The following is a 23,469-nucleotide window of genomic DNA, read 5'->3' as shown; positions in this document are numbered from 1 at the left end:
ATTGCGGAGCTGAAGATCTGCAGTGGAGGAGCTCAACCCTGCACCAGACATGGTAGGACATTCAGTGCTGGATATATCATCTTTGTCTTTCTTTTATCAAATGCATAGAACAGGACGGATATTAATATGTCCAACTAAATTCATATGTATTTCTTTAGCACTTTGTGTCAGTTCTAGTAAATTGATCAGTCCAGTTTTCAAAGTTGAAGTTCAGTTCAAGTGTGGTTTAATTTTCTCTGCTGAAAGTCCAAACACTGAATAGCAAATCCATCGATGCACAGCTCCAGTGTTAATGAATATATGTCTGTTTTTTTTAAATGTATGATAGTAGTTTTGTGTGCAGTACTTCATTGACTGATCTGTGGGAGCACCCAGTAGTAGTGTGGACGCCCCCTAGTGGCTATGGGAATGATTTGTTTACAATCACGTTGAATTTAGCACGATTTAGTTTCTGTATACAGCGTGCATTTATAACTCCAAAAGTCATTGCTGGGACAGTCTCTGTACAGTATTTCTGGTGTAAATGCAAGATTAAAATGAATGCCGTTGCAATAAATTATACAAGTAAAGTTTATACAGCCTTTAGCTAGCCACAATGCTGAACAAGTGAATGATGGGGTGAGGTAAATAAAACAAACTGCGAGACACCGATACAAAAATACAACAATTAATAAGTTTGAACATAAAGATAGGCTTTCAGTATTGTTTTTAAAGATGACCAGAAACTATTCTGAGGGGAACAACTGGAAAATTCCAATCACTCTTGCTTTTTAAACGAGACTGAGAGATAGTAAACAAAGCCCTTAAGAGGGAGTCAGAAGATCCGCTAGATATAACGAGGCTTGACCATTAAGAGCTTTAAAAACAAAGAATAATCTTTTGAATTGAATTTTAAAATGAACAGGAAGCCAATGAAGAGAGGCTAAAATTACATTCAATAACAAACATACAAAATCTGATCTTACACACACACACAAAGACAATAACTATGATAATATCAAGAAAGTTTCAGACTGTTGTTCATGTCTTAATGTAAGTAAAACTGTGGGAATGCTTTTTTTTCCAATTAAGAAAAAAATGAGGAGCATACAGATATTTTAGTTAATGGAGAAGTAATATAGGTGGCGAGGCAGTGGCGCAGTAGGTAGTGCTGTCGCCTCACAGCAAGAAGGTTGCTGGTTCGAACCTCGGCTCAGTTGGCGTTTCTGTGTGGAGTTTGCATGTTCTCCCTGCCTTCGCGTGGGTTTCCTCCGGGTGGTCTGGTTTCCCCCACAGTCCAAAGACATGCGGTACAGGTGAATTGGGTAGGCTAAATTGTCCGTAGTGTGAATGTGTGTGTGGATGTTTCCCAGAGATGGGTTGCGGCTGGAAGGACATCTGCTGCGTAAAAACTTGCTGGATAAGTTGGCGGTTCATTCCACTGTGGCGACCCCGGATAAATAAAGGGACTAAGCCGACAAGAAAATGAATGAATGAGAAGTAATGTAGTTGATCATTTTAAATATTTAGGTATAATAATTGACTCCAATTTAAATTTTAAAAAACAGAAGGTTTCCAAAAGTGCTAGAGCAAGCCTGAAGATTTGTAGAAACATCAGACATCAGTTACCTATGGCGGCTGCTAAACTTTTTATGAATACAATGATTTCCCCTCACTTATCACTTATCTTGTGCTACAAGCTGGTCCCACACGAACATTACAACATTAAAACTATTGTATATTATGTATAAACAAACAAAAAAATTTAGCTAAAAAGCCAAGGAGCTATCATCACCGTACCTGTATTGCACAACATAACTTACTAACATTCGACAGTTTCTTATTTTATGCTGATGTGTGTTTAATGTATAAAATGTTTAATGATCTTGCACCACACCCCTAAATAATGTGTGATTGTCTGCAAGGACCACATAATATTGTAAGAGATGATTGTTCAGTTAAACTTAAGAGAACTGCTTTTGGACAATCGTTTTTTTTTCAGTCAGAGCAGCAGAAAGATGGAATAAAATACCAGAGCGTATTAGAGAGAGTATCACTTTTAATAATTTTAAAACTGTTCTTAAAATTTGGCTTAAACAAAATCAAATATGCAGCCACTGATTTGATTTCATTGTATTGATAATAATGTATTGCATGTATTGTTTTGTAAGTGTATAATGCATAATTTTTTACTGTTAAATTTGTTACAACTTCCTGCCCAGGGACTACAGATGTAAATAAGCTTTATAGCTAACTCTGACACAACATGTCATGTTGTACATTGTCCCTGTATAAATAAGAAAATAAAAATAAATAAATAATTTAAGATCAGGTTAAATAATATTGCATTATAAAAAATAAAACAGTGCAAAAAGTGAAAAAGAATTAAACAGAGATACATAAATAACACAGATACTGCAAGAGAAAAAGGATCCTTGATCTTTCCAAAATAGTTTTAATAATCTAAGAATCTTTTACTTTTCTGGTTTTAACCAGACTAAGAGATTTAATAAAAAACATAAATTTCAAAAAAAAAATGTGAAAGACGGCTGCGAATTGGAGAACTTTGTTTGTGGATAAAATATTTTACATAGAAAATAAAAAAGTGAATGATGTAGTTCTCTGATATAGCAGTTTCACTTTTATAGTAACAAATAATATCTTGTAGTTGAAAGGGGCTGGAAGAAGCAATGTAATCATCTACATGAAGATATGAGCTATTCCAAAAGCTTTATGTGTTTTCACGCTAAAAAAAAATGTGAATCAGGAATTTAAAAAATGAATCCGACATAGGCTATATCAGTGTGCATCAACATTTTCGGTTTAGCTGGTTAGTGTGAGACATACTTCAGCGATATATTTATTGTTAATTAGATGTAGTTTATGACACAACATATTTAAGTTTTCAGTTTTTTGGATGGATATTTATCGTATCCTCTAATTAGCTCTTTCAGCTATTTCTGTAGGCCAAACTATACAAACTCCATCTAACTTGACTTTATTTCAGGCTATTTGTAGATACAAACATCTTTTTTTTTTTTTTTTTTTTTTTACAAGAAAAGAGTCCTTTTGATGTTTCAGGCTGTTGATTGAATGAATTTTTGTCTTGCATAGACTGATTATAGGATATATTTATATAGTCTATTATTTTGATTAGTAACATCATTGACTTAAAAACAGATCATATTTCAAGTCAAGTCAAGTCAAGTCAACTTTATTGTCAATCAAACCATGCAACAGTACATTACACAGCAGACTGAAATTGCGTTTCTCCCATACTCCAATGTGCAATTTAAAAACAAAAATATGACACACACTAGACATAAACTAAACATTTAACTAATATAGTACAAGATAAATTGAATAAATAGACAATAATAAACTGTGAACAATTACCATATATCCTATTGTTCCAGAATATGACCAAGTTGAGGTATTTATTTATTAGTTGAGGTATATATTTCTCAGATCAGCCATATTTCTCAGCAGGCACATGCACATATAGGGCTCAACCTGTGCAGTGCAAATGTACTTTTTAATCTTGGATAATAAGTGCCCTTCCAAAATCATCTGAAGTGCCCCTGCGAACCTCCCACCCCCTTCTCAGCTCTTCAGTTCGCGACAAAACCTGCACATGACCCTTGGATAGTCTCTGAACGGGGCTGTTTCTCAGTATTAAATGGGTGACATCTTGGATGGAGTGTTAATTAGGGAGGTCAATCGCCTCCAACCCCCCTGTAATTCACATCCTGGGCTATATTGGAGTATACAGATTATATAAGTAACTATAGAGAATTCCAGTGTAAATAGGCTACATGTTTATTTATGAATCCTGAACTAATATATGCAAAGAGTAAATAAATCTGTGAATAAATCATTTGACCACAGGCAACTTGGACTTGGTAATATACATAAAAATCTGCCAGCGACACTTTCTGTCTAATAAGGGTGACAAGGGAAAATTTAAATTTAATCAAATTTAACTTTATTTTCTCTCTCAACGTGTTATTTATCATGGTGTTCACAGTCTAATTACGTTAATAACTCACTCTTGCTCCTAATGGACTTTGTTCAGGTAACAATGTAATCTAAGCAGCACTCATATCACTGGCAGAACTAATAATAGTAATCTCAGTGGGTGGGGGCCACTGACTGGACCCATGTAAACTCTTTTCACAAGACGTTGATAACACATTTAATTGGCATCTTAATTCCTTTAAAGTTTTCAATATCTTGATTTTCTTTAATTTGTCTGTACATTTATAAAGCTATACTTATGTATCATCTTTGCATCAAATAAAAAAAAAAAACTAACTATCGCTTATGTGAGATGTTTCTAATGCAGCGTCTATGGTAGGGACAGTAAATGTGCTATTGTTCTCTCCTCAGTCTCGCATTTTTTATTTTTTGAAAGTCATGAAAATAGTTTTTCTTTTATCAATGAGCCATTTCAATTCATTAGAACTGCACAGTGTGATTGAACAGAGAACTTACTAAAATGTATTAAATGCATATTGTTATTAAACACAACTAAAATGTGTATATATATATATATATATATATATATATATATATATATATATATATATATATATATATATATATATATACATATATTTAGCCACTAAAGTCACATATAAATGAAACAAACAATTTATAAAACAAAAGCAAGTAAAAAAAATCCTTCAAGTAAACGTAAAACTGGAACACAGTGCTCTAATATGCGGTAACTATTAGAAACTGACAGTGCGACTGACAGCATCGTAAACATTTTGCTGTAAAAACTGGTCTCACATAGGTAAATTGATGGCATGCGCGAAACATTTTACATGCAAGATGACTTTTAGCAGCACAGCTGGCCGTCATGTTTGACGCGTTGTCTGTTACAACGACAGGTCCTTCCATTTTATATCCTATTCCTCCAATGCAGTTTGCAGTAACTCTGCATTGTTAGTTGAGGTAGACGGAAGCTTGTTAATGATGTTATCCAATGTAGTTTGCCTTGAATCGAGAGATTTCGGTTGAGGTCGCAGTGCCGCTAATTCATCTGCGTGGTGTCTTGTTAAGTGATAACACAAGTTCGTAGTGTTTTCTGAATATTTTACGATAGATTTGCAAAGTACTTTGGTATAGTGTTAAAACCAATGTGAAGCCACACGTCAGCTCTAAAAGTGGGAGGCGCCTTTATATTTTCCTCCATGCTCAATCCTGCTAACTTCTGATACCTAGCGTTTTGTTGATAGCGAGTTAGCGACATCTACTGGAGGAGAGGATAAGGTTGTTTGGCCCAACTTGAATCGATACTTCATGTTGGACTTTCGATACACTATCGTGAAAGAAATTATCGCGATAGTTAGATATTTTTGCACAGCCCTACCAGTTTACCTATGCCTTGAAATGATACTGCATCTTGGTACTAGTTCAAAATATTCTTTCTCTTCTTCTCCAACATTGTTTGTTTGAACATATTAATCTGCTGTTTGTCATTTCTGACTCAATGATGATTAAATTTTAGCTTCAACCTTAACACACTTGAAGAAGCTAAATATAGGTTGTCACCCTCGATCCACATTAGTCAGTGATGGCTGCTTTTGAAGCACTGCTTCCTGAAGCTTCAACATCTTTATAAATGTTTCATTTCGAATTAGTGATTTCTGTAGGTGTATAACATTAGCAATATCAATTTTAAACTTAAAATCAATGTCTTTTGTGTGTAGTCAATGTAAAATGTTTTAATTTATTTTAAATGGAGAGTTTGAATCCAATATTCTTCTTTCAGTAAAAAAAATAAATGAATCAGTGTCAGTTTATGTAGGACAAAAAGTTGGGGGGAAATTGGAATAAACGTCTTAAAATTTAATTAAGAGCTCTGTTATAAAATACCACCACCACCATCACCAACACCACCAAAAAAAAAATGTTCTACCCGGGTAGTGTTTGTGTGTGTTTGTGGGTATTATTTAATGTGATGTGATCTCCATCTTATCTGTGAGATGAAATTGAAAACATGCTAAATGGAAACCGTCCGTGCTGGGATCCTGCATGCTTCTATCTGTCCAATGATGGTGATAGTTGCCGTATCAAATCAGGCTTATGACAAAAAAAGAAAAAAAAAAGAAAAACCTCCCTAACAGGGCAATCATTTATTTAGATTGAAATCAATTATAAGCTTTCTTCCAAATCTGGAAACAATTTCTCAAAATAACCCATTTTCATAGTTGTACAGCAATTTAAACAAGTTACAAGCACTCAAATCACACCATGAGCTAGATAACATACAGCTTTGCAATAAAATCTTGCATTTATGTAACTCATATAACTCTCCAGTTGGTTTTTATTTCTCCAAAAAAAAATAAAATAAATAAATAAACATTGAAATGTGAAGGCACCAAGATCGTAAAATTACAAACAGTATTTTGCAAAAAACAATACTTAAAACATTTTACGTTAGCAACACACAGGTAACACTGTAAACTTACCAGAAAACAGGTAAACACATCAATCCGTGAAAGGAATAAACAGCACTTCACCCATGCTGCCTAAAATAATTTCTTTCTATGGAGAAAAAAAACAAGCAAAATATCTCTTTTGCCTTATATATTTAAGATTTCCTTCTCCTGCATATAGCTTAGCTTATGAATGATTATTCAGTCACTTTTCTTCTTGATGCTGGACATTTTGCTAGCTTCAACTGTGTGTGGTTTCACTACTGCCATCTACTGGACAATAATTGTGTTTACTAATTCACCGGCTAACCATTTCATAATTAAAACTTCTTAATGCAAATTTTATGCAGGTTACATAAATAAGATATCACTATACAAAATAAATTTCAAAAGCTTCAAAACAGCTAATCATTTTGTGAAGCAATTGGTTCAATTGTTTTGTTTTCAATTCTCCTACATGCCATATTGTGGTCAATTACGGAAATCCATTCAGTACGTAAACTCTCTCAGAACATGAGTACTCTCTAGCCATTAAGGAGGCTTTCACATCTGTAGTTCGGTTTATTTGGTCTGGATCAAGGGCAACAAATGATACATTGTAGCATTTTCTGCTGTCTCTGGGTTGTTTTCACACCACACTGATTGCTTTGGTCCGAACCAGTTGAAAAGAACCAAAATGGAGTCATCTGACAAAATCCACATTACTCATTGGCCAGATGTTATTGAACGTCCTGTATTTTCTAAACTGCTTTTCGATTGGTCAGAATTCATGTGCGGGAAATGCCAGTGGAACTTCTTCAAGTAAACAGACAGGCAGACACAAAATGTCATTTTTGACTATGGAGCTACGATTTCGCTGGCTGATTGTATCCCTGATCATAGTATACTATATAGTTTGTACACATCACTTGAGTCAAACTATACATTTCGAGAATGAAGCACAAGCTGTAGCTGAAAAACAATGTTTTTAAGGTATTGCAAACAGCGATGGCGCATAGCAGCTCACTTCAGGAGGCGTGGATTTATGTAGCTAAACTGCGACATGGTCATCTTTCAGAAATATTATCAACGATCCATCAGGTAATGTTTTTCCCTCTCTCTCTGTTGGTAAAGAGCTGTCAACAAATATTTTCACTGCATAATGCACAGTGCATCGGCCTACGGCAGCTGAATTAGTCCAAAAAGGCGATGTACTTTTTGCGGTTAAGTCTGTTTTAGTTCGGATTATATTCTCACCACAAACGAACCGCTCCAGGGTTAATTTGAACGCGCACCAAGACCACCTCTTCTCTTTTGGTGTGCACTTGAGTGCGATTGCTACATTCACACCTGCCCAAACGAACCGCACCAAGAAGGAAAACGAACTCTAGTGCGATTCAACCGAACTAAATAAGGCAGATGTAAAGCACCCTGAGAGTACATTGGTTGTACACTCATTATCGTGATGCATTGTGAGATTGATTGGACTTTAAAGTGCACTCCAGAACATACAATACGGTTTTGGATACCATTAGATGTCAATAGCTCACTCAGTAGAGCATTATTTAAGAGTATAGTAGCTATTTTGGATATATGCATGAAACTTCAAGGCAGGTGTGTATGTTGAGGCAAGTTAGTGCTGAACTATGCATGATAACAGCACTTCTGGAACACATTTGGTGACCTTTGGCATGTGTGTAAAGGCTCCACCCTCTTTTTGAAAGCAGCAGCTCATTTGCATTTAAAGTGACACAAATTTGGTGTGTTTTTGCTCATGCATGGGCTTTAAGCCTCCTAGTTACAGCAACCGACTCCCATGCGGAAGGTCGCTGATTCGATCCCAGCTCAGAGCGGGCTGGGTGGTGTAGGACCGGTGGGGGTTACAATAACAAAGTATCTGTGAGAGGGGCCTAGTTCACCAGCATGGACCATTATAGGGATGAAGAGGGATGGAGGAGGAGGGATGGTAAAGAAACAGTGGGATGAAGGGGAATGGGAATAAGAGAATAACAAACGAGTAGCTAGATTTATTAAGCATTCTACGATGATGTCCAGAGACTCAGAATGGGGGTACAGTCTCCGTAATATATTTGATTATGAAACCCACAAATTCAACCTAGGGAGGAGAGAGTTCTATAGATTGATAATGAGAAACAAGCAAATAGAAGGTGGGCCAGTGGGTGGGTTTGAGAGAACTAGACGTACAGTGCTAGAGGGCTGATCTACCTTAAATTAGTTTAGGGCAGGGGTCACCAAACTTGTTCCTGGAGGGCCGGTGTCCTGCAGATTTTAGCTCCAACCCTAACCAAACACAACTGAACAAGCTAATCAAGGTCTTACTAGGTATACTTGAAACACCCAGGCAGGTGTGTTAAGGCAAGTTGGAGCTAAACCTTGGAGGGATACCGACCGAGATTGGTGACCCCTGGTTTAGGGAGTAGGTGATTGGATGAGATGGCAAATTGGGGCGTGGTCCTGCTCCTGAACCTCTGTTAACATCAACTCTATTTATAGTGCCTTACGTCATCCAAATGCAAGTAAGCAAATGGTCAGATTACCAAACATTCTTTGTGTATCTTCAGTGGATTACCTTGCACATATTAATTGTTCACCTAAAAAATAACAATGTGAGCTAGCAGAATAAACATTGTAAATTATAATTTCACACAGACTTTAAACTGAAGTTTTTTTTATTGCACAATCAATGCTAATAAAAACCACTCTTTATTGTCTGCCAGTGAAAATCCTATGTGTTAGCATGTATATTGAGCCCATGTTCCTCCATGACCGCAGGTGTTCTGCTGTGCTGATCTGCTGTGCTCCTGCTGGTGTTCACTAGCCGTTATTGCCCTCATCGCTGCTGTCTGGTTCTTCAGAGATTCCCGTCAAATCTCCGGCATCCATGAGAAACATGTCCTGATAACGGGATGCGACAGCGGCTTTGGAAACCTTGTGGCACGGCAGCTCGACCGGCAGGGTTTTCTCGTAATCGCTGCTTGTCTTACCGAAACCGGAGCCTCCAAACTGCGTGCCACCGCCTCGCCCAGACTGAAAACGCTCCAGCTCAATGTCACCGACAGCACGAGCATCGATCGCGCACTGGAGTACGTGCGCAGAGAGACTGGCGGGAAAGGTGAGTGCGAGTCGGTGGGGGTTTTCAGATGTGTGAATGTCTCAAAGAAAAAATCATAAGAAAAAAGAGGATTCTAGCACTACTTGTGATAAACATTTTAAATATTTATTATACCGTGTTTGGCTTCAAAGCCTTCCTTTGAGTATAAGACAAAGACATTTAAAGGGTCGTGAAACCCTCCTCTTTCAGTTTAAGTCTACCTCAGAATTTTTTCAAAAAAATGCTTAATGATGGGGGTGGAGCTCTGCAAGCAGAGGGAGGAGTGGGTGTGGCCGACAGAGCAGGCGGGAAGCAGAGGGAAGCAGACAACTGTCAGTCGACTCACAAAATGAGAGACAAACTGTGAGGAGAAGCATGATTTTATAGTTTACAAAGTTACAATGCAAAGAAATAAATCCCTACTAGATGTTATTCGTAATTTCATATACACATAACCACAATTTATCATTATAAATCGTGTTAAATGAGGAGGGCTTCTCTCTTCCTCAATTCCAGGGTCTGAATGCAGACACAGTGGATAGCAGTGCAGCAGGTCTCTTGCCTTGTCTATTTCAATAATGTGCAAACCCAGCAGCACGGATATAGGCGATGTGTCTGAATGGTAATGAACTCAGCTGACAAAAGTCCACCATACTCCAATTCTCGTACAGCTCTCCCGACAAAAATGCTTGCTGCAAACCAACAGCTTTACTGCATCGGCCCGACAGCATCACGATAGAAACATGCAACAAACCTCGTGGGTCATGGAAACAAACACATATGACCAGTGTCATACAGTACGTGGAAGTGGTCTCACCCAGTCATTGGCTGACAAAAATCTCTAAATTATTCAGTTTTCAGCTAACAAAAGCTCTTCGTGTTTCCGGGATTGCGGACAAATTTTATTGGCTGACACTGCTATGATGATCGCGTCAGCCCCAACTTCAGACACGCCCTCTGTCCAGCGTTGACGATGAAGCCCCGTGTAAATCGGGCGTTATGTCATTTACTGTGCTTAAAAGGAGAGGGCGGAGCTAAATATTTCTTATGTTGAACTTTGCTCACAGCAACTCTCTGATTGGTTGAATTTTCAGTAGAGAAGTTTTTCTGCACAGATTTAGCTATTTTTAAGTACATTAGCATAGAAATGACTTTGACAGAAGCTTATTGAAGAGATAAAATATGTCACTTTCATTATAATATACCTAACATGTATTCATATTTATACTTTAGTGACTTTCTGTGTGATTGTTTTTTTTTTTTTTTTGCATGTCAGGCCTGTGGGGTTTGGTGAATAACGCGGGAGTCTCGGTGCCCATCGGGCCGATGGACTGGATGCAGCTTCATGACTTCAAGAAGGTTCTGGATGTGAATCTGACTGGTGTGATCGCAGTGACACTCAAGTTTCTTCCTCTGCTGAAGAAGGCCCAGGGTCGAGTGGTGAACGTGGCCAGTATTCTGGGCAGACTCTCAATCATTGGCGGAGGATACTGCCTGTCCAAATTTGGCGTTGAGGCCTTCTCTGACAGCCTGAGGTGTGTGTAGGCTTCTAAAAGAAAAATATACTTCAATTCAAAACATGAAGCAACAACAAGATTGGTATTGTGCATTGAAAAGGTTATTTATCATGCTTTTTAATTTAGATCTTTTAAAAACGTAAAATACTACTGGCTTTTATTTCAGTATCATGACGTATTTACAACTGAAGCTGAATATCGAGTTGGTGGGCGGGGCTTATTTTTGCACTCCTCCTCTCGCTTTTCACTTGAAGCTAATTAAATATTAATTTGGAGGGGCGTGGCTGAGAATATTGCAGCCAATCCGAAAAATGCTATTATCAGAGAAGGACTGCCATTGGTCAGATGGACAAATCTTGATTGAAGATTAGCAAAGCAAACTTTTTTTTTTTTTCTTCAGTGGATTCACTTGCACTGATTAATTTGTCAATTTAATTAAGCCGCGTTCACACTCGACTTTCCCCCCTACTTTCATTCATACGCACTCAAATGTGTCAGACCGGAAAGGCAAGCTTTCGCAGTTCACTGTGTTACAAAGTGGCCTTAACTGATTGGCTAGAGAAAATGCTTATTTTAAGGCTTTATTTATTAGCAAAACATTTATTTTGCCTTCTATTATTATTTTATTTTTCTAAATCATTTTATTAAAAATATATATGTAAAATACAACAATATATTTTAATATGTAAAAAAAGCACAGACAGGTTCATGAATTCTTTATTTCAGTTATTTTATAACTGCAGAGTATTTGTAAAAAAAAAAGCTGCTGCTGCTTTGAATTAGGCTGACTACTATTCATCTATTGATCTACAATTCATATTCATTAAAAATAAATGTAAAATACAGTAAAAACACCCTAAATCTGTTGAAACAGAGGCGGTTTGGTTTGTAGCTGGACATTATTATTGGACATTTAATGGAGTTCGCTGACAGGAACAGCTAACTGCTGTTAACTACTGAAAAACCACAGAGTCTCGCTAGATCCTGCTGTACGTCAGTTATAAAACGCTCACAAGACGTTAATTTGAACAACTATGCGGATATTATAAAGTGTTCACACAAAGAGAGCATGCATAGTTTGTGAATCAACGGACTTGGGCAACTCTGATACAGTACGAGTCGCAGAGGTGAGTCAAGCGCGATCTGGTTATTATAACTCTATTCATCGTTACACTTACATTTGCATGACAGTTTGATTTATACAACTGAGGACGTACTCTTAGTTTACACGCAGTGGTTGCAAATTTAGCCACCTGTCTGTAATAAACAGTGAGGCTGTTTTTGCAGTTTTTGAGTCCGAATTAGCTTATTCAATCACAGAAAACGGGAAATGCTATTACTTCGATCATTTTAATATGACATTTAATAATGAAATCAAATAATTATAGTATAGTATTTAGGCTAATTTTAATCTTGCGGCCCACCTGCAGGATTGCTGAGGCCCACTAGTGGGTCTAGTCAGCTGGGACTCAAACCAGCGACGTTCTTGCTGTGAAGCTCAGTATTAACCACTGAGCCACCATGCCGCCCCATTTGTGTTCAAAATAATCTTAATGTCAAATAAATCATGTTTTTCTTCTCTCACTGTGTTCAGGAGGGATATGGTCCACTTTGGAGTGAAGGTGAGCATCATTGAACCAGGTTTCTTCAAGACGCAAGTCACAGATCTGGGTCTGATTGAAGACGACCTGAAGAAACGCTGGAGTAATCTTCCAGAACAGGTCAGAAGAGACTACGGAGACTCCTACCTGCAGGAATGTGAGTACAATCAGATGATGGAGTAATGCAAATTCATAAATGTAAACATCATGCATTCAGTTAGAAGAGTAGTTCATGCAAACTGTGCTAATCCAAGAAAATATCACATTCATCTCATTTCAGACATTTTTAAAAGGCCATGACCCTCCCCCCCATTTCAGCAGGATGTTTTCACACCTCTAGTTTGGAAAAAGTCAGGAAAGTGGGTGTGTCTAGCTCTGTTTGGGTGGGAGTGTTGGGGGAGGAAAAATGGGCAGGGTTTGAATAAAAATGGGCAGGGTTTAATTAAAAATGGGCAGGGTTTGAATAAAAATGGGCAGGGTTTGAATAAAAATGGGCAGGGTTTGATTAAAAATGGGCAGGGTTTGAATAAAAATGGGCAGGGTTTGATTAAAAATGGGCAGGGTTTGAATAAAAATGGGCAGGGTTTGATTAAAAATGGGCAGGGTTTGAATAAAAATGGGCAGGGTTTGATTAAAAATGGGCAGGGTTTGAATAAAAATGGGCAGGGTTTGATTAAAAATGGGCAGGGTTTGAATAAAAATGGGCAGGGTTTGATTAAAAATGGGCAGGGTTTGAATAAAAATGGGAGTTGCCATTTGTGCACGCGCTTCTGACAGAGTACAAACAAACACACACGCAGAGGAGACAGTGTGTTTAAAGACGCTGGGATGTTTGATACCGCACGTCGTATAAGAGAAAAAGCCTCTGCATTTCTCTGTAACTCAGATGCACTCAGGAGGTCAGCAGTGTTCACACAGAGAGAAAATGAAAACAAAACCTTCACATTACGAAAGCAACACTAGTGACCCGTATCTCCAAACAATTCTTATTCTTTTCCCACAACTTTTGGCAACACGACGTGTGTTGTCTCTCTGCCGTCTGAACACTGTTTCAGGTATAGTCTAAGAAAGCTAGCATGCATATTAATGAAGTTGCAGCGCATTCATAATAGAGCGCGCTGATTGGTTTGAACCAAGCCATACTCATGAATGAATGCAACGCACTCAGAGACGTAATACGGGACGCCTTGGTACAGACGTCCAGTCCACATGCTGGAATACACTCTGCCATGACACAGCTTCAAAAATTCGTTTCAAACTGGAAGTACGAATTTGCTCGAAATAACGCAAAAACTAATTTTCACTTTTTAGTGAGATATATGTGGGACACATATACGACTGTCAACAGCTCAAAAAATGTGTTTTGGTGTTTCTTGACCCTTTAAATATATTAACGGGAAAGTTCACCCAAAAAAAGTTCTGTCATACCTGGGATTCCATCACAATGTGATAATGTGCATGAGAAATCAGTGATGGAAAAGCCAATATTTAGATTATAAATATCTTATTTCTTTAAAAAAACAAAAAAACAAAAGCTTTATGCTCAATTGAGATGTTTTTTGGATTTTTTTTTTTTTTTTTTTGAAAACGAGTTATGCCGAGTTCAGACTGCACGATTTTTAAAGTACTCATATCACAGATGTTTTTACACTGCATGACTATCTGGGCTAGTGTTCCACCGCTGCTGTGTTTACACTGCAAGATGGATCGGCGACAGGGGGTTTCACACTACATGACTTTACAATAGGAGGAATTGCTAACAACTTTTTCTCGGTCCGACCAAACAACCAAACACACGCGAGAAGTGACATGGAAACAATGTAAGGTCACGTAGTATAGCTTTAGTTATTAACTACATGAGAAATAAGCCTTGTGGGGTAGAAAATGTAATTATTTTGCAAACCAGACTTTTGAAGGTTTTGAAGGTTGTTAAGAATATTGTGGCTGAATTTGTCAAACTGACATCATCAGAGAAGGACTGCCACTAGTCCCATTAAGGCAAGTCATTTCACTCAGTGGCCATCTATGATGCTGCTTCTGTTCCTTTTAGTGCTACTAGCTGAACGCTTACCTCTGTATAGATGGCTTTTCTCGTGTCACCTGTTTGCTCAGTTGACTTGGAATGCAGAGTGGAGTTACAGCGGGGTTTCAGGAGTCCAGCAAAGAATGGTTCCAAAAACTAGGGAAAACAAAAGAATAAAAAATTTAAATAAACAACAGGCTAAAAACATTGTGAAATCACACAGCTGTGATGGCTTTTCTTTTTCTAGATTGCTTTTGAAAGCACTACTGGTTGGTTTTAGAGAAGGGGGTGGGTGGGTGTGTTGATGAGTCAGTCAGCATGTTGGCTGAAGTGTATATTGTGCCCTCTGGTGGATTTATACAAGAACATAATGTGAGAGAGAAATTTGAGATCATCAAAAAGTGTGGACAGCAACCTCTGGTTGTTTGCAGAAACAAAAAATAGAACACTTCCCTTTGAAGGCGTCCTGGAGGCTGTCCAAACAGATGCTCGAGCCACCTCAGCTGACTTCTCTTCTCTTCTGGAGGAGAAGCGGCTCTACTCTGAGCTCCTCCCAGGTGACAGAGCTCCTCACCCTATCCATAAGGTTGCACCCTGCCACACCGTGAAGGAAACTCATTTTGGCTGTTTGTATCCGAGATCTTGTCCTTTTGGTCATGACCCAAAGCTCATGACCATAGGTGAGAGTAGGAATCTAGATTAACTGGTAAATCGAAAGCTTTGCCTTTCGGCTCAGCTCATTATTTTCCACAACGGACCAGCACATAGGCCACATTACTGCTGTTGCTGTCTCGGGAGTCCTGCAAGCTAACCAAGCACTGCAGGACTCCATCAGCTAGAGAGCATTGCTTACTTCCAGTGCCCACCACCAGGTTCATGGATTGCTGCCTCGACATGCAGCACAGACCATACAGCCACAGCTCCCCACAGCTGCATCAACAATGGAGTCGAAGAACATGGACTACTCGGTCTCTATGTCTTCTGCCTTCGTCAAGATATGGTCAAAGCTCTTCCAGAGGTAAGAGTTAAAAGTCCCTCTGACCTGAGGTTCAGCCAGATGTTCCCAGAGGACCCTCACAATACGTTTGGGCCTGCCAGGTCTGTCCAGCTTACCCCCCTGCCAGCGGATCCAACTCATGACCAGGTGGTGATTAGTTGACAGCTCTGCCTGTTATTTTACCTAATTATCCAAGACATATGGTCGGAGATCAGATGATACAACCACAAAGTCGATCATCAACCTTCACCCTAGGGTGTCCTGGTGCCCTTATGCGTGAACATGGTGATTGTTATGGACATTAGCACAGAATTCCAATAAACAGAACCCCACTCGGATTCAGATAAGGGAGGCCATTCCTCCCAATCCCACCTCTCCACGTATCACTGTCATTACCCAAGTGGACATTGAAGTCCCCCAGTAGAACAACAGAGTCCTCAGTTTTAACACCTTTCAGCACCCCTCCCAAGGACTCCAAGAAGGCTGGTCACTCTGCACTGGTGTTTGACCCGTAGGCACAATCCACAGCGAGAGACCTATCCCCAATCTGAAGGCGCAGGGAGGCGACCCTCTCGTTCACTGGGGAAAACTTCAACACATGGCGGCTAAACTTGGGAGCTATAAGCAAGCCCACACCAGCCTGCCGCCTCTCACCGTTTTCAACTCCAGAGTAGAAGAAAGTCCAGCCCTTCTCAAGTTGAGTTTCAGAGTCCCAGCCGTGCGTGGAAGTGAGCCCAATTATATTTAGTCAGTACCGTTCCACCTCCTGCACAAGCTTGGGCTCCTTCTCTCCCATTGAGGTGACATTCCATGTCCCAAGAGCTAGTTTCTGTGCTTGACAACCATGTTGTCGTGATCCTAACCTTCAACCACCACCAGTTACACAATGCACCAGCCCCTTATGGCTCCTGCAGGTGGATGGTCATACGTCATTCCTTCAGGCTCAGCCCAGCCGGGTTCCTTGGGATAAAACCCAGTTACCAGGCACTCGCATATAAGCCCCAACCCCATGCCTGGCTTAAGGGTGCGCCATACAGGGCGATGTCACAGTCCTTGCTGTTGTTGTACTCAAAGGGAGTTTTTGAACCGCACTTTGTCTGACCTGTCACCTAAGACCTTTTAGCCTTGGGAGACCCTACCAGAGGCATTAGCCCCCGACAACATAGCTCTTAGAATCACTCGGGCACTCAAACCCCTCCACCATGTTAAGGTGGCGGTTCATGGAGGAGATGGACTGTGTAGGAAACCGCAGCTCCCGGAGGAAACCCACGCCAACACAGGAAGAACATGCAAACTACACACAGAAACACCAACTGACCCATCTTTGACTCAAACCAGCAACCTTCTTGCTGTGAGTCGACAGTTCTAACTATTTAGCTGCCTTTGTGTAATATAATAAACAATATAAATAATTCTTATTAATTTCCAGCCTCAGCTGTATTCCTTCTAGCAAAAACCGTTGCTTTGCTATGAGGGAATGATGAGCAAAAGAAACCCCCACCCCCTACTCAATATTCCGTTTCGACTTCTGGTTCACTTTAATCCCCGTTCAGATGTTGTACAGACTGTAATGAAGCCGTTTTGTGTGTTTGTCAGATCTGAAAGTGCAAGAGTTCTCCATGAGGATGCTGGCCAGCAGTGACCTCTCCAAAGTGTCGTCATGCATGCGGCACGCACTTTCTGCACGTCATCCTCGAACACGTTACGCCGCCGGCTGGGACGCAAAGTTCCTGTGGATCCCGCTGTCGTATCTGCCCACGTGTTTAGTGGACATCTTCACTAATGCCCTGGTGCCTTCTCCAAAACCACTCTGAAGAGCAGCAGAGCAGTCAATTTGTGCTCAAGTGTGCTGTTTTGGATTGAACAATTCGATTGCTTTTTGCAACATGGAGTCATAATAAATGCAATTAAACAAAGGTCTATTTTACTGTATATATTATGACATTTTCATATTTGTAAGTCCCACAATCTCACAAATGAACCATTAAGCAGTTCAAGTTAGTTTGACATCAGATTCACCTCATTTCTTAAAATGAATGTTGTATTTTGAACAATTCATACGTTTCATTAACTCATTCTGCTTAGTACCTTTATTTATCAGGGGTCACCACAGCAGAATAAACTAACTTATCTTGCATATGTTTTACACTGCGGATGCCCTACCAGCTGTAACCCAGTACTGGGAAGATTACATACACACTCATATACTATGGCCAATTTTGCTTATTCAATTCACCTATAGCACATGTCTTTGGACTGTGAGGGAAACTGGAGCACCCGGAGGAAACCCACACCAACACAGGAGAACATGCAAACTATTCACAGAAAAGCCAACTGGCCCAGCCGGGACAAAGTACGGTGTAGATTCAGTTGACGTTCAAGGAAATGTCAACAAAGCTGGAGAGGTCGTTCACATATCAGAGGCACTTCTCACAAAACAGATACTTTATACACGTAAATACTTGTGTATGAATGTTCATTACTAACCTTTCTATGAACATGGTTTGATTATAACTGCAGATCAATGATAGTGTGAAATAACCTACTGTAACATCTGCGATTATATAAAATATTAAATGCAACATATGAACACATACAGACCCCAACAGTCTCTGATATGTTACCAATAACAAAAAATCTGCACACAGCAGTCCTTATTTGGTTTCAAATACAGGCAACATATAGCCCACAGTCAAACCTCTCATCTGTATCTTTAATCTTCAGCAGCACATGTAACCTCTGTTAGAGAGTAACTCCATCCTTGTGAGTTCATAGTAGTCCAAACGGTGATGATAATAGTTAAACATGTCAGTTTGTTCATCTTTTAGGTTGCTGAAAGAATCATTTGCTCTATTTTTTCCATCTTCTCTTTTGTTTTTTTTCACACTTCACTCTCGCGTTTGTCCATTTCTGAAAGGATCCGATGTCAGAAGCACTTCAATAATCACGCACGTTATTATCATCATCAGCTCAAGAAGTTCGTTATTTAAAATAGTAACGCGTGTCTCGCGTATGCGAGAAAGTAAAACTGCTTGCGCTTTAGACGGCCTTGTAAAAACACAATGGAGCACAGGGTAGTTCAGCTCTTCTTCTTGGCATTGTGGTTGCTCATCAAGAAGATGACAAGGTTTGTTTGAGCTCAGGTCGATCATGGCTCATTATTATATGTGTATATTATTACAATGTAAGGTTTCGGCTGTGTATTCAAAAATGGCGGTTCCTTTGTTTTCATTCTTCTGGCTTGTTGCACGAGCAAGTGACATGTCTGTAAACCAATAGCGTTCAGTTGCGTGTCTTGCTCTACCTTTTGGTTCCCATTTCTTTTGCTAAGTACCCTTTGCAAAGGAAGGTGGTCTGGTACGGTTTGCTTCAAGGTATCTTTTGACCACAGGTCACCAATCTCAGTCCTGGAGGGCCGGTGTCCCTCCAAGGTTTAGCTCCAACTTGCCTTAACACACCTGCCTGGGTGTTTCAAGTATACCTAGTAAGACCTTGATTAGCTTGTTCAGGTGTGTTTGATTAGGGTTGGAGCTAAAATCTGCAGGACAAGATTTTTGACAAGTTTGGTGACCCCTGCTTTTGACAGAGGAAAAGCACACCGAATTGAACCACTCAGTGGAAACGGGCCAAAATACAAATAAGTTAAACATCATGGCATTCTTATGCTGCATCCCAAATTGTGTACTAAGCGTCCTTAAAATTATTTGAAATTAGAATTCCATATGTGCCAAATCGTAGTATGTTGAAAAGAGTATGCCAGATGTTCCAGGATGGTTTACTATTTCCGTTAAAGTGTAGGACAGTACATACTCTAACCGCTGATCTTGCCCACAGTATGTTATACGTTGGACATGAATTAGATTAGAACTAAAAACGTGGGTGAAAAGTTTAAATAAATTACAAACATGATGGACTCATGAGTCCAACCATCAAGTAGAGGCTTCTGTAAAGATGTTTGTATGACTTAATTAATATCTAGCCCTCTGGAAAATATTTAAATTGAGTTTTCTGTGTTCTATTTCATCTGCAAAAAACAACAACGTGAATCTTTATAAAGACGTGTTTGGCCATTAACTTCAGAATGCATAATTATCCAAAGACCTGAGGAGATTTCTCTGCATGAATGACTCGTGAATGGCAGATTATCCTGCTGCTGCTTCTCCAGTAAGGTAGGAAATTAAATATGCCAGAAATGTTGATGATGTGTGGACGATTGACAGGGTTCATAACTAAGCAACACAACAATCTGTGGAGGAAGTAGTATGACCCAAAGCTAGTATACGCTTCTGTTACACACTCAAGAGTACATATTTTTCCTTCTCAAAACGAGTACATACTTTTAGGGCGTAGTATAACTATGCGAATTGGGACACAGCAAACATTTTCATTTTAAGGGAATCCGAAAAGGATTTTAATTCTTTTATGAACAGTGGAGGAGTTTTGAAATATCTCTAGAGGATTGGAATGAGGCATGTAAGAAAGCTCGGATACAAACAATCAAGGCTGAAACCCATGCAGTACAAATGGTTAATGCGAACATACATAACTCTTGCTATATTACACAAGTTTACCGATAATATTCCAGATACCTGTATAAAGTGTAATGAGGTAAGAGGTAGACTTTACCACTGTATATGGGAATGTGTGAAAGTGAAACCCTTTTGGCAAGGTGTTATTGAAAAAACTGACCAAATTTTATCAAAACGAATTACTATTGGATCTAAAGAAATTTATCCTGGGTATATATCCTGTCAGCCCTGTCTCACAAAGCAAAGAGGTCAGATTCATAGACGTGTGTTTTACAAGCTAAACTTATTATTGCTCTTAATTGGAAAAATATAAAATGAACCTAGAAAGGTAAAGGGAATTAAAAAAATGGCGTCACACGTGTCAATGGAAAAGATCACATACATTGTCAAAAAGAAACAAAATGTGTTTGAAGATATCTGGAGACCTTTTAATAACTTCCTGAAGTACAATGTACATGTTGGCAGGCTGCTACTCCAACAACAAGCTTAGAGGGAGTAGGGGAGTATCATGGTCTAAACAGACCTGGGTTACACTTTTTATCTGATTTAAATATATCCTTTTTTTTTCTAATTTGTTTGTTTATTTATTTATTTGTCTATTTATTTTATTAATTTTTAAGTGAATGGGTTGATGGGAGAGAGAATAGGGTGTAAAAAGTTTGCAGTGTCTTCATAATTATTATTCTGTAACTGTGTAATCTGCTGTGATATGCAAATTGAAATAAAGTACAACATATATTATACAAAAAAAAATATATATATTATCTAATTATTTATTTAAAATACAATTAATTCAATTTAGTGGTATAAATAATTCTTCTTAATTTTCTGCCTCGGCTGCATCTCCTCCAACAACAATTGTTGCTCTGCTATAAGGGAATGATGCGCAACAGAATATTGAGTAGGGGGCTTTCTGTTACGGTTAGAAGTTCATCAACATATTGAAATAAAAGTCTCTGCAACTTCAGGTTCACACAGACTTTAATAAGGGGGTTTTAAGGGTTAGTTCAATCAAAAATGAAAATTCTGGCCAAATTTACTTCAAATCTAAAACCACCCTGCAGGCACAGGACGACAACATGACATCATATTGACATTGTACCCCAACGTCGTGGGGACATTACATTTTATTTTGAAATAAAAATCGGGTTTACGTCAGAATCCAAGGGCAGACTGACATCAATGTCTGACGTCAAACATAAAAAAAAAATCAAATATCAACGTCTAATCATGTTACATCTTGACGTTGTGTGAACGTTATGACTATGACATCTATTGGATACTGGATTTTGGTCAATTTCCAACACAACCTAAAATCAACCAAATATCAATGTCTAATGTTACATCTTGACATTGTGTGGAAGTTATAACTACGACATCTATTAGACATTGGATTTTGGTCACTTTCCAACACAACCTAAAATCAACCAAATATCAACGTCTAATCATGTTACACGTTTACATTGTGTGGACGTTATGACTACGACATCTATTAGACGTGATTTTGGTCACTTTCCAACACAACCTAAAATCAACATCTAATGATGTTACACCTTGACATTGTGTGGACGTTATGACTACGACATCTATTAGACGTTGGATTTTGGTCACTTTCTAACACAACTTAAAATCAACCAAATATCAACATCTAATCATGTTACACGTTTACGTTGTGTGGACATTATGACTACAACATCTATTAGACATGGGATTTTGGTCACTTTCCATCACAACCTAAAATCAACATCTAATCATGTTACACCTTGACATTGTGTGTGGACGTTATGACTACGACATCTATTAGACGTTGGATTTTGGTCCCTTTCTAACACAACCTAAAATCAACCAAATATCAACATCTAATCATTTTACACCTTGACGTTGTGTGGACGTTATGACTACGACATCTATTAGACATTGGATTTTGGTCACTTTCCAACACAACCTAAAATCAACATCTAGTCATGTTACACCTTGACATTGTGTGGACGTTATGACTACGACATCTATTAGACGTTGGATTTTGGTCACTTTCTAACACAACCTAAAATCAACCAAATATCAACATCTAATCATGTTACACGTTTACGTTGTGTGGACGTTATGACTACGACATCTATTAGACGTTGGATTTTGGTCACTTTCTAACACAACCTAAAATCAACCAAATATCAACTTCTTTATTGAACATCAAAATAACGTTGTCTTTAGACGCTGGCTAGACATTGAATTTTGATCACCTGACATCATGACCTAAATCTAACCTAATATTAATGTCTTATAATGTTGTGTGTCTGCTGGACTCTTTGAAATCATTTCTTTTGCTGAAAACAAAGACGATATTTTGCAACTTCCGCTTCACTTTAATCCCTGTTTAGATGCTGTATTGACTATAATGATGCAGTTTTGTGTGTTTGTCAGATCTGAAAGTGCTGGAGTTCTCCCACAAGATGTTGGCCAGCAGCGACCTCTCCAAAGTGACGTCATGTATGCGGCACGCACTTTCTGCACGTCATCCTCGAACACGTTACGCCGCCGGCTGGGACGCAAAGTTCCTGTGGATCCCACTGTCCTATCTGCCCACGTGTGTAGTGGACATCATCACTAAGGCCCTGGTGCCTTCTTCAAAACCACTCTGAAGAGCAGCAGAGCAGTCAATCTGCGTGCAAACTTTCAGCTATCAAGCAGTTGAAGTTAGTACGACATAAGATTTACCTCATTTCTTGTATTAAATGCTGTATTCTGAACAATTCATACATTTCATTAAAAGAAAAATTGATGTTTATATGTGACCATTTTTTCATGCAACTAAATACAAGCCCTCCCATGTAGACAAATTATTATTTTTGTAAACATTCAGGATGTGCGTGCAGCGACCCTGAGCGCTAGCATTTACAGTGAGGGAATGACATCCGATGTGGTACAGAGTTTGTTGTTGTCTTAGAAATAAGTTGTATTGATTAAATATTATATATATTATTTACATAATGCTTTCAGCGTATTATAACATCTTGTCACCCGGTGTTAAGCACAGTGATTTGGCAAAATTAACGTTAAAGTGAGAGGTGTTCATCTGACAGGTCCATTTGCGATAGCAGCCTACCGATAGATATTGGATAAGACAAAATGGCCAACGATCCAGCCCGAAATATACAATCTCATTGAAGCTTCAAGTGATTTTACAAGAGAGAAGTTAAAGGCCTACAAGTCTTTGGATGCCAACAATTTTGTTCTGTGTGGTCACGTGCAAGAAATAAATGTTCCATGATTACCAGATTCAAAACTA

The 23,469-nt window shown here is 38.8% G+C and overlaps 2 protein-coding genes across 7 annotated transcripts in view; one reads left to right on the top strand and one right to left on the bottom strand.

The window, feature by feature from the left end:
• rdh1 (retinol dehydrogenase 1) lies at positions 1–22,968 on the top strand. 6 transcript variants are annotated; one of them, NM_198069.1, is given in 5 exon segments: positions 1–52; positions 9,198–9,537; positions 10,793–11,051; positions 12,628–12,791; positions 17,251–17,586. In NM_198069.1, coding segments are annotated over 5 exon segments (984 nt in total). In that variant the 5' UTR covers positions 1–49; the 3' UTR covers positions 17,469–17,586.
• Positions 14,637–23,469, bottom strand: part of lrp2a (low density lipoprotein receptor-related protein 2a) — a 273,263-nt gene continuing 264,430 nt past the window's right edge. The window contains exon 81 of the mRNA XM_068223457.2: positions 14,637–14,813. Within this exon, the coding sequence (XP_068079558.2) occupies positions 14,658–14,813 (156 nt within the window). The 3' untranslated portion in view covers positions 14,637–14,657. The remainder of the gene's footprint in view (positions 14,814–23,469) is intronic.

The sequence above is a fragment of the Danio rerio genome, chromosome 9 (assembly GCF_049306965.1).
Source record: "Danio rerio strain Tuebingen ecotype United States chromosome 9, GRCz12tu, whole genome shotgun sequence".
NCBI lineage: Eukaryota > Metazoa > Chordata > Actinopteri > Cypriniformes > Danionidae > Danio > Danio rerio.
Note: the sequence above shows the minus strand (reverse complement) of the source record. Positions and strands in the feature narration are given on the sequence as shown.